The sequence below is a fragment of the Corvus cornix genome, chromosome 2, assembly GCF_000738735.6.
Source record: "Corvus cornix cornix isolate S_Up_H32 chromosome 2, ASM73873v5, whole genome shotgun sequence".
Classification (NCBI taxonomy): domain Eukaryota; kingdom Metazoa; phylum Chordata; class Aves; order Passeriformes; family Corvidae; genus Corvus; species Corvus cornix.
In genome coordinates this window covers 97,216,651-97,229,453 of record NC_046333.1, presented here as the reverse complement: position 1 = coordinate 97,229,453, position 12,803 = coordinate 97,216,651, and the positions used below count along the sequence as shown (strand labels likewise).

At 36.4% G+C, this 12,803-nt stretch overlaps 1 protein-coding gene across 2 annotated transcripts in view; it reads left to right on the top strand.

Moving 5' to 3' along the window:
* DOK6 (docking protein 6) overlaps window positions 1-12,803 on the top strand; it is a 249,503-nt gene that overhangs the window by 219,981 nt on the left and 16,719 nt on the right. The window contains exon 8 of one of the 2 annotated variants that reach the window (XM_039571468.1): window positions 10,136-10,994. The exons of the other annotated variant lie outside the window; for it this stretch is intronic. Within the exon in view, the coding sequence (XP_039427402.1) occupies window positions 10,136-10,215 (80 nt within the window). The 3' untranslated portion in view covers window positions 10,216-10,994. Of the gene's footprint in view, window positions 1-10,135; window positions 10,995-12,803 lie in introns of those variants that run through there. 2 annotated transcript variants of the gene reach the window in all.

Sequence of the window (12,803 nt, the reverse complement as noted above, 5' to 3'; positions counted from 1 at the left end):
GGGAAGGAATCATTGAAATCTGACAATTATTGTGACATCTCTCATCTGACAACCAAGCACTGGTCTTCTACCAAGATGCTACAGTTTATGTACCTACTCTTTGAAATTTGTTGTTTCTTTAAGTGGCCACTGAAGACATTAACCCAGAGTTATTTTTCCAGAGACTTTTTTCTGGTAGAGAAATATTCAGAATTAGTTCATAGCATTTTGTCTGAAGTGGAGATACTTATATGCATTTTGCTGACACATATGTACTTAGAGGACTTTTTATTTTTCCAGACAGTTACAGTCAGGGATGAGGGGGTTGTCTGGAGTTTTACTAACAGAAACTGAATACAAAGCTCATGGATATAAGTGTACCAGTCATTATATATATCCCCAAACATCTTACACAAAAATCTCATCCAAAAATATTAACAGGATTTTTTAAACCTTGAAAAGCTTTAAAAAATATTAAGTAGATCAAAATTAAATGTATAATCATAGATAATATTTGAGTTTCGTATATTATTACACATTACTTTTGGATAAATTATTGTAACACAGATGTTATTTCAATGTGGAATCTCTTCTAGCCTGTATAGCTAAAATACCTCAAGATGTGCTAGACCCTGCATATGTACATTACATGTCTTCTAAATTATATATTCAGTTCTAAATACCTGCAAATTTAGATAACTCACATCCAGCATTTTTTTCCTCACAAAAGTGTTTGTTAGATCAAAAATATTATTCAGTCAAAATTGGACTTAAACAGAAAGCTATGTTACCTATCAATTATCATGTATGTTTATTTTTGTAAAGCATATGACCATGTAGAACATCTTGTAAATCTCCTTACACTGTGTGACACATTTGTCTTTTTTGAGTTGCCCAATGAACACTATATTTCTGTTAAAATCTTTTCTCAGTTCTAGTCTATGTGACATTGTTTTCATTTCTCATAGATCATACAAGATTATTATTCCCTATTATTCGGATGTCTCTGATGCACAAATAGTTGGTGACAATTAGGTCCAGTATTCCTGATCATGTGTCAGAACAAAATGAGTGCCAGATCCCAATCTGTTCTAGGTCAGCATAGCTTTGCCAAAGAACCCTTCAAGTGTTTTTGCTGAAGAGATATATATTTTTATTTCTACCCTACATAACATATCAAAAGTGTTTATTTCACCACAGTTATTGTTCTGTACTTCTTAGATCTGTCATCATAAATGCAATGGTTCGTAGTTACCATTTTAATCTGCTAAAAGTGCTTTTCATTTGAAGCTTGTTCTTGTCACTCTAACGTTTCCTTTTCTTAGCAGATGTTTTGTTTTTTATCCCAAACTATGACTTGTTTTTTTTAATGTTGGTATTATGGCTATGTGCAAAACAATATCGCTGGTGTTTGCTGTGCACTAAATCTAGTGTCTGTGGAAAGTGCAAGAGACACATTTGTTGCCACACAATAATTAGAAGCTTCTTTCCCAGGGACAGGCACTTTGGGCACAAAGACATAAAGTGACAGTTTCTGAGCTGGAAGGTCACAATGGAAGGATTATGGTTACCACACTATTTCACCATTATACCAAAATATAGATGCCTTTGACAAGTTTTCCATAAAGTGATAAGCAATTCAGGTCTTTCATGTTCACTAAGACCCTCAGTAGACTGAAAAGTTAAGTGAAGGGCAAGAAGAAAGTCTGCCTAGCAGTCCCCATTCAGTGGTGTTAATGTGTTGTTAAGTTGAAAGCCTTCATATCTTCAAATTCTAACTCAGCGAAAGATCTTTGTGTCTGGGGTTTTTTTGCTTGCTCATTTGTAGTAGGAGAAGAATCCCTGCCTGGATTTTGATGCATAACTTAGAGATATAATTTATTATAAGTAGCAGCAGTCCTGATTAAAATGTTGCCTTGTTTCCTTACGATCATCTTGATGCATGGAATAGGACAATTGTGATTTGACAAAACAGTAAGTCCAGTTTGAAAGTGCCAATGCTTCAAAATGCCATGTCTCTGTGATTCAGAATGCTGAGCTGGGACATACTCATTAAAATAGTTCACATTTGTTCAAAATATTTTGATAGGTAGCTTTGTGAAGGCAAACTTTTTGTCAGGTTAGATATCCTTTGGACATTATAACAAATCAGGCATTGTCTGGTCTCCAGTCACTGGCATAATGCCAAGTTCAAGGCTAGCACGAACACCCTGCTGTGTGTTCTCACCTGCTCACTGTAAACGAGCTCATATTCTGAGGCCTGATCTAGATTCAGTCTGTGTCATCAAATGATGCATCTGTGCCTCAGTGGCACCATGACCCAAATCTCCATTTTGAATTTTTCTCCTTGCTGTGGCAGCTGTGGGGCACAGGTCAGTGTTCAACAACTAGATCTCCAGCAGGGATGCAAGACCTGACACACAAGTTTTGGAATAAAAATGTATTTGGATCCTGGCTCTGAACCGTCTAACATTTAAATTGGCCTAAATCAGTCAGTCTACTTTCCAGATGCAGATTACTGCTTCCTCAATATTGCAGGGGGTATGTTTCCTTGGGGCTCTGGAAGCTTTAAGTCCTTAAATAGAAGTCAGCACTGATACTGATATGATTATAGCAGTTCATGCAAGCTGAAGGTGTGACTCCTGGGAAAGCAGATAAGTGCCCTGAATTCACACCAGCTATGAGAATAGTGTTGGTACAGGAGTACTTTAAATATTGCAAAAACGCTCTCAGTACTTCTCGAGACCATGTGTCTCAGCAAAGGCTTCATAAAACAATGTGAGTAGTGCCAGATACCCATATCTATGGGGTGTTTTTTACAGACTGTGTTAATGAAAATCTGAATATTTTAAAAATTTTGTGGGAATTTTTTTTTTTTTTTAATTAGGGTTTTCTGTGATAACCTTTTTTTCTCAGTTCTCAAAGCTTATGTTGTGAAGCAGGATCACTGAACTGGCGCAGACATAAAACAGTTTCTTCTATTATGGAAGAGAGTGGTATATATGGTCCCGTGGAAATTCTTTGGAATAGCTTTTTTATCTCTGAAACTATTTTTTTTTCCTCACTGAGAAACAGGATGATTTGGAAAAATATTATACAAAAGCACCATTGTATTTTTAAGTACGTGACTGAGATAAAGGGTTATTCATTAAATATTGCTGATGTCTGATTCTGAAGTCAAGCAAATAATTATTATTTAATTTTTTATTATGATTCCTCAAGAAATGTTTAATATTAATTGTTTTGCTGTTTCATTTTTACTACTAACACATCTTTTATTAATGAGAAATCTTAGGTTCATCGCTTTACTTGAAAATCTGTTTCCTTTCAAGAAGCCAGAAGTAGACAGAAAATAACAGATACCTTAGGGTGGAAGGGTGGGAGAGAAAGGATCCTATCTGAGATTCTTATCAGGAAAGATCACTTTCCAAAAAGTGAATAATCAGTATTATAGTGTGTCCCTCCCACTAAAGATGCTGTGTGCCAGGATTTAAGCTTGTTTTAAATAACTGCTGTATTTTCATGGCTGTAGAGTTTCAGTTTGGTCTTGAGCTTGAGCATTTTAGGGGAAAGAGGAAATGCATTTAACTCTTCCTTCTTCTGATTACTAATTGCTTAAAAACAGTACACTGTACCTACAGCTTATCTTATAGACACTAACAGTGAGCAACTTTACTTTGTGATCAAACTGTAGCAGGGCTATATAGTCTCTTATTTATTTGACCAAGAGGAGGAAGTGCATCACAGACTCTTGTAATCCTATGGAAAATAAAGAGGGAATTAGATGAGGTTCTATTTTATAGTGGCTCAAACAAAAAAAAAAAAAAAAAAAGGCATCTGGTTCTCTGCCCTGGAATGTTAATAAAAGCACTGTAGTGACAATAATACAGCCTCTTCCAGGATGGAAGGAACAAAAACGTATGTTCTGCCTTCTGGCAAGAACAATGGTGAGGCATTTTATCTGTCAAATCTATCTGTATGTGCAATGCTTCTAGAAACATGGTATCTGTGTACTGAAATATGGGAAATTTAATTTAACAACTCTACAAACCAAAAATGACAAAAACAGAAAACATATTCCGGAGTATATGTGTAGATTTTAGGAAAAAGAAGAACATCAGGGATGTTCATTTTATATTCATTATCTAAATACTAAGTAGTTTTTTTTTATGTGTGTATATAATATAGACCGTGCCCAAAGAAGAAATTGGCTTTTTTAAGACACTATTAAATAGATCAATTTTGATAGAAGGTTTTGGGTGTTAAAAACTAGTATGGGATTTATTCCAGTAAATTAGAATTTTAAATACAAATCTTCCAAATTGTTTGGGCGACTTGATTTTATTGCTTTTATGTTATGAGAGAGTGGCCACAGATCACATTTTCAAATACTTTGAGAAGTACAGTCACTAAAATCCAATAATATAACACACTATTGACAGTTGGAAATTATATTACTTTCCTAAAATGTTTTATTTTAGTGAAAAAAAATCTAGGCAAAGAGTGTTCTTCATGAATATAATTCGATTGGTTGACTCAAATTTACATTTATTCATTTTATAGTAAAATTAATTTCATAAATTATAAGAAAGTTTACTCAAAACTGCTTTTGAACTTGGAAAACTTTTGTGTAATATATATCTGCTCATAATCTTATTTTCTCACAATGCATAAATAAACTAACTCAATTCTGCATCTATATTTGACTAGACTAACATTATATTGCATCATTTTCTTGTTTGTTGAAATAAGAGTACATTTATGAGTGGCCTCTTATAATTTTGCTTTGATTTAGTTCACATTTTTTATCTTGCATTTTCTTCTAGAAACAACAATCAAAATCAATTTTGGCCCTCTGTACAGACACTTGATATTTTGTTAGTATATTTTCTGGTGATAACCACTTTATTATTTTCAGGATTGCATTTAACAGGCCAAGGAGATTAAGCACTATTATCAGACAAGAGCAACTAACTGTGTCAGTGAACAAATTAGCTTATCTGTAATCATTCTTAAAGGGTTAGATCACATGCATAGATTTTAGTGAACATCTGGATCATTAATCAGCTTTGGTTTAAATACTTTTGTTATTTTATTTTACACCTGAAATTTCCTAGCAGAAAGGAGAAAAAGTCCTACTGACCTCCAACTGTCCTCACTATCAACTGAGACTCGTGATCCACTGATCTCTTCTGTAATTTCCTGGTAGTATAAATATAACACATTACAGAATTATGATTCTGTCCATTGATTAGGAAAAGCTATCACTGTGTATGGGAAAGTTCAGGTAAAGACAGTGGCATAAAACTAAAAAAGACAAACCTTAGAACTGTCACAGCACATTCAACCCTTTTAAAGAGGAAATAGAAAAGTACTGCAGTGAAGGACTCAGATGAAGGGGTGAATGAATGTGGGAATAATCATGCTCATTTATGTGCAAATTTTGTCTTAACATTTAACCTTTTCTTCATATTAAGTGTACTATTTTTGGTTGTTCACATTGAATAGCCATGCAAGAAACAGTTAATTATTTTACTTTATTTGTATTTCTGTCATTCTAAATATAAGCTTACAGTGAGATGATACAATATATTCCTAAATGTCATAAAATCATAACCTGTCATCAACATCTCTGTGGTTTCAGACAAAAATATAGAGAGTACATATAATGAGAACAGTGGTTTTTATCACGCAGCCTTATTATACTGCTGAGTTGACTGAAACAAGTGCTTGAAACAAAAGCACATAGATTTTACTTAAAGGACAGGGACATTCTCTACTCACCATGAGACCAGTAGATATGAGTTATTTCTAGAAAAAGGAACATTTTAGCTGAAATTAGCTGAGCACCTTTAAGAGGCATTCTAGTTTCACTGTCCCATGCACAGTACGGTGCAATGGACTACTATTAAAGGACCCTAGGAGCTGTGTTTATTGTCATTATTGCCACTGAATTGCAAAGAAGTCTGTGTCACTGCAAGAAAATGTTTCTTGCTCTCAGGAGACTTCAGATTTTCTGTGAATGGAAAAAGGCCAGTATTAGGTCAGACCTGAAATATGCTTACTTTGGGTGGAAATTCTGTGATTTTTGATGGGAATAAGAAGGAATAACCTCTACCAGGGGCTGTAGAAGTGCAATGAGAGGAGCATTTGAAAATGCAGGATCAGTATAGCTTCTTAGTCTATAGTTTATCACATTACTTCTGCTAGCAATGAGGTAGACTATTCATTCTCATATTTAAGAGGGTTATATTTTTCTCAGAGATTTTATTTTCCTCCTCACCAGCTCAGCTGGTCTCAGTCCACTACTAAAGCTTTTCATTAAAGATGACTTTATTAAGTAAGTGTTCGCTGTTTCCTTTGCTCCCAACTGCTCATGAGTAAGGCAGGGTCCTAAAGTCTAGATAATGTCAAATATCTTAGCCATCAGAACAATGTATGAAACAGTTCCTAAAGGCTAACTTGGTAAAACTAATTGGCTTGTAGACCAAATGCCATTCTGTGGTCAGAAAGGACAATGGTTACAAGACTACTTAGGTGTGTCCATAGACACAGTTAAAGTCAGTGACATAAATTCTCTTCCAGACATATCTTAATGCCATTAGGCACTAGATCTTTAAAGGAAAGTGGGATTGGCTGAGCCAGGGGGGAAATATCAGATTTTTGTGTGTGTAAGTGTACACAAATACGTTTACGAACCACAAATTAGATCTATTACATAGCTATAGAAATACTACAGTGCAAAAACTTCTGCAACTTCTACTTTGATTCCATATTAATCATTATTAATCACACTAATTCATGAACTTGATTGGATTGGTCTGTCCAGGATACTGAAAAAAATTGTGCTGATGACTGCATTCAAATCATTTTTCTGTCTGCCCCTTCCCAATGAAAAGAGGAAACTTCAAAGGAATGCTTTAGCACAAGGATACTGTACAAGAGGAGTTAGGTTGTTCTTGCTAAAATGTTGTGACAGAGGAGCAGAGTTTTTAGTGTTATTGGTCTAACAAAATTCCATCCAGACCATTCAGCTAATTGAAACAAGAGTATCTGTTGAGATGGGCTGTGTCTCATGTCTGTACATATTTTTAGTGTTAGAGGAACTTTCCAATGTACATCTTTATACTTTCCTTTTTCTCTTTGACTTTGTGATGGTCTAAAGTGCAGGACAAATTCCTTTTTCCTGAAGAAATTATTTACTGTGCATTTTTATATGAAAGTAAGCATTTCTTAGAGCAGGCTTATCATAGCTCTGCATGTTGGCCTGACAGTGGGAGAACTGCTCTTTCCTTAGCAATATTAAACCTACAGCGCTGGGTTCCTTTTCCATAATTTTAGCATAACAGCAGGGTGGAGACATTAATTTGCTAGTGAAACCTTCAGAACTTTAAAAATGTCTTTCTTCTACAGTTTGTAAGTCTAAATTCAAATGTATGTTTTGGTTTAAATTCAGGAAAACAGAGCATGAAAGCAATCATTTTAATTTCTTAGCATGATAGTCTTTCTTTTAGTTGTTGTGAAGTTCTCACATGAGTTGCTGAATGGGGGCTTTGCTAGCAGACAGTGTCTCTGCTGCAGCATTTTGTTTTTATGTGTAGCCATACGGTGCTCCTGCTTCAGAGTTATTCTGAGGCCAAGTATGTAGGGGGGAAAACAGCTATGCTACCATTCATTACTTTCCATTACACAACTCATTCTAATTGCTCTTCTTCTTATTAAATGGTAGAGTAAAAAATAAATCTTGTTGCGCTGTCAGTCTGTACTTTTATGCAATATCTGATGTCATATGGCCAAATTATCTCTCATTATTAATACTGGAAAATGGTGGGTTTAAATGTCCGCCTTATTAAAGGCATTTTCAGACTTTTTAACATCTTTCTGGGAGTATGCATGATGGATGAATCTGTGTATGCCTGGGTGAGAAAATGTGTCCTAGAAACATAAACACATTTTAAATTGGAATACTATGTCATGTGACAAAAAACAGAACACTTTCTAGAGCTTCTTTTTATTTTTAAATGGATCTAACTAAACATGGTGTGGCTTCAGAGCCAGGGAATTAAAATTTGCTATTCAGTACAATACACAATGGGAGGATCTGAAAGTATCCTTGACATAAGCAGAAGCTGCAGCACAGAATCTGCTGTCTTTAAAAACAAGCCTACAGGAAGAAACCATACTCCCATGCAATTTCAGCTTGTGTGAGTAAGGTTTGGTAAATTTAATGCCACCAAAAGTGGTGATTTGGAATGGGGAAACACAGAAATAAAGGGAGCCCAAGCCCTTTGTCTTTTCATCGAGGCAGTGACCAGCATCTTGGGAATTACCACGAGTAACAGCAAATATTCTTTCTGTATGGTCACAAATCTTTGAGCATGCTCACTATTTAACCTGTTAGGAAAATGGCAGCTTGAACTGTAGCACTGTCAGTGCACTGTCTCTTCCCTGAACCAGCAGACCTGGCAGGGAAAGAGTAAGAGGTTCCGTTTTGTTACTTTTCTGTGTCGAGGGAGTCTTCATTAAACTGGATCCCTGGGCAGCTGCCAGCTGAACCAATGTACAGCAACAGCATAGATTTAGCACACAGATGTATAAATTTTTTCAGACTGTCCTTTTTCCCCCCAGTGAAATTCCCAGAATTATCTCAGATGTGCCGTTCTCCTTAGCCTATTCCTGATGGAAAGGTATTATTGAGTGCAGCTGATGCTGTTATAAACACAAACTTCTGCACCTACACTAGTAGTCTGATCATGTAGTATCTGAGTCAATAAAAGGTGTTCCTTTGCGTTCAGTGGGTTGTGTGAAATACAGGCAACTGCTCTCCTCAATTTCTGAAGATTCCCACAAAATACATCAGTCTGAGATACATCAGTAGTTGTTGTATATGCTGGAAGTCTGAGCAAATAAATGAACATTTTGAAAACAGTTTGAAGATACAGTTCAGTTTATTTTTAAAAGTCTTCCTGCATTTAAAGAGAGATGCCCTTCAATAGTAGATTTATTCTATGTTCTTTCCTAACGTATCTTTGAGCTTTTCCCAGCTCATAGGGAGAATACTGAGGAAAAAAATTAAAGAATTTCTATATGAGAACACAACTGTTTAATAATATGTATACCTCTCTTGGGAAGATATTACCTAATTCCTTGAAAGCATATAACTTGTGTGATGTATCTAGAAAGGAATCCAAAGCCCAGAGTCTGCCAAGACTTGCCTATACAGCTGATCAGTCAAAGCAAATCACCTTGTCAATAACTTACCTATCAAACTCCGTGTAGGTTGTCTGTACATTTATCTGGTATTAAAATAGAAACAAGTCGGGGCTTGGCCTTTTTCGTTTGTTTGTTTTAGAATGGCTGTATTCTTTGCTGAATCTCAAAACAGTGTTTACACTTTTCCTGCAAGCTAAGCTTCTAAAGAATTACGTTTTCAAGTATTTCTTAAGTGAAAACATTCTTCATTTCTGAATGTGGTTAAGTATATTTAACAATGACCAGAAACATCTGTACATCTTCCTCCTTTTGAGCTGTGCTTCATCAAGTTTCACAGTCATATTAGGCAGAAATCTTTTGCAAGACTGAGGAAATCAACCAGAATAAATAAATTTTTATTTCTAGCTGTTTCACTAGAAGGAAGGATGAGTCTTCACTCTTTTATAAGTAATGGATGTTTTTTATTGTATTTAACCTTTCCAGCTTCCTTTGCTTTCCCCAACAGTTAGCTTTCCTTGATGCTGTAGGCCACAGCACCAAGTATGTGGGATAGACAGTGGTGAAACTCTGTGCTTGTCTAAATGTGTCATTAGATTTTAACTTTCATTAGAGTACAGAAATTTACAACCTTCTTTTCCTACATTACATATTTCCAAAACCATGAATTGGCTGTGATCACAAGATTCCCAGCAAGGAATGTTGGGCGGGAGAGGGGAGGGAGCATTATTGGCAGCTTGTTTTGAGACTCAAATAACTGGTCACTTCTCTCTCTCTTTGCTGATTTCTGTCAGTAGTGTGGTTGTATCCATCCAGAACTAATCTTGCAGCTACTTCATGTAGCTTTCTGTGCTTCAGCCCTTAGAAATTGCGTATCAGCCCCTGAGTGGATTAATGCAAAGAGAAGTCTTTGATTAATTCTCTGTCACCTTCCACTCTTTTCCAGGACTCAAACAGAACGAAAAGATTCCACAAAGCATCACTCAAAACCTCTGGCTGAAAGGAGAAAACACAGCATGGCTTTAAAATGCACTTAGGGCTTTTCTGCATATAAAGAAGATAACCATAAGATATAAAGAATAACAATAAGCAACTGAGCATATGTCAAGCCACGTGTAGTGGAAGGAGTACTATGGCAGTTTCACATTCAACAAATCTTCTTGTGACTGAGATCTAATATATAAGGTTAAAATATCTTTGTGTGGTCAATATCTTAGGTCTGTTTTCAGAATTTGTGTAGTCTCTTACATTTGTATGTGAAATGTATTTTTTCAGAAGGGAAGAAGGAACTTTTATGGATCGTGCATTAGATCTGTGGTTAGAGATGAGACTTCGGGACTAGATCTCATGAGTTTACAAGCTCATTTCTTCTCGCTACTGATATGGATTGTGAGATTTTTTTTCCCTTGGTCTTTGACTATGAGAACCAAGTTACAAGCTACTTCCTCAATCTACAAGAACCACTTACTCTACCTTCTTCCTTACTTTTTCTTCTGAACACAATATCAGGTATAGTTATTCTTACTGAAACAGGGTAGAGTGCTTCAAACTGCAGGACTGTTTTTCCTGCAAAATTCCAGCAACTTCTTCAGTGTTGCAAAAGATTTTCACCTAATGCAGTTCTGCTGAGTGAATCACAGCTCAAAGCCAGGTGGCATATGTCTTGTGACTATGCATTCTCATAAATACAGTACGGCAGAAGCCTAAATGGAAACACATCTTTTCGAAACCATCTGTTCTTACAGATATCTGCAACAATAAAGAAAATAAAGGCTCTAAATGCTGCTATGCTGTTTTAAACCTTAGAGGCATTTCCTATTGGTTTTTCTTTTTAATCTGAGATGCTCTCAATTTGTTTCACTTGGAAATAGCTTAGCTGCCATCTTTGTTGCTGTTCTGTTCATGAGCTTTAGAGAATCTGACTATAGCTGGCTTATATAAATAAATATTTATAAAATAGAATATTTACCATGGTGGAAAGTTCTGGGTTGCCCTCTGGTGAATGTAGCTTGTCTTTCTACATTTTATAGTAGCTTACAAGGTAAAGCCTTTCCTGTAATTTCTTCTTTCTTTATTTGAGGGAAGTTGCAAGTGATCTGTTGAACTACAATACTGCAGCAGCTCCCACAAAGTTGATACTCCTTAAGTGCTATGTATTTATTTAATTGTATCACATCACCCTTATGATGTCTTGACTGTAAAAAATGCTCAATTGGAACAATATTCTTAAGTTTCTTACCTGGGTTGAATCTGTTGTCTTGTTGAAGTTATAGTCTTTTTCTTCTGTTGCAGCCAGTGAATGCCAAAAAAAAAGGAGTACTATGGCAGTTTCACATCCAACGAATCTTCTTGTGACTGAAATCTAATGTATAACGTTAAAATATCTTTTTGTGTTCAATATTTAAATCTGTTTTCAGAATTTCTGTAGTCTCTTACATTTGTATTTGAAGATAGAGATCCTCCTAAAGTGAAAGAGAGATTAAAATTCTCAGAAACTCAAGATATAAACCAATATATGAAACTGAAATGCAGTGACATAAGCTGTTCCATTCCCCAAGGGATAACAAAGAGCAAAAGTGACAAAGGGAGAAACAGCAAATAGAGCCACAATTTCTAGCCTAGAAGGTCAGTATTAATCCACTGGTTTATCTGAAATAGTTAAACCTACAGGCCACGTGTTTGGCAAGAAATTCTGCTTAGGCATCAGAATGGGCAGGAAGGAAAGGCACCACAGGCATCATCCCTAATTAGCCAACTGGCAGGTTTTTTTCTGCGTGTAACTACCTAACAGCATGAATTTGCAGGAAACACGTTCAGTCTCTTTTTCCATCGTGTCTCATTGTCAGCAGGGTGATAGAGAAGGGGAAGGTTGCTCTTGACCAGCCTAGAAAAGGTGTCAGCCTCTGAACCATGAAACATAATTGCCCTTTTTACTCAGGGCTGGAGGCACGGGCTGGAAGAGAGAACTTTCTGCCCGAGCGTCTTCTCCCGGCAAAGGGAGAAATGAAATGTCACACCAATTATCTGGGCAGTGGACAGTGTAAGGAAAACTGGCTGCAGCTCTGTGAAGCTGCAGCCAGAGCCCCAATTACTGAATGAGGCTGAGGAGGTTTTTTATGCTGTTGGCCCAGTACTCAGCTGTCACACTGCAAACAACAGACCCCAGCACACACACGGTCACCAGGTGTGGCTGCAGCACGATGGGGCTCTGAGCCTTCAGCAGGGATGGACTGAGGCATTCGGGCCCAAATCAGCCTTTGCTTTCAAAACCCAAAGCCATTTCGGTGGCATTCAGGAACAATCCCCTGAAGGAGGTGAAATTGCATGGCTGCAGCTGATATCTGAACAGTGATGGAGCTTGGAGTGGTGCCTGGGTGCACAAAAAGCTGTGCTCTGCTTCAGTGTTGTTTTGGTGATGGGAGAAAAAAACTAATTCAGCGCATCAAGAATGTTTAAACAAGAAAAGGATTTTGACTAATTATTTCTCAGCAAAACTTGGTCTGGCAAAAAGTACAACTGAATGTGAAATATAATGGACTATTATTCTATCAGGAAACTAAATCTTTTGGGGAAAAAATTTCCAGTTTTTAGGTCAGACCAGGTCGTTCTCATCC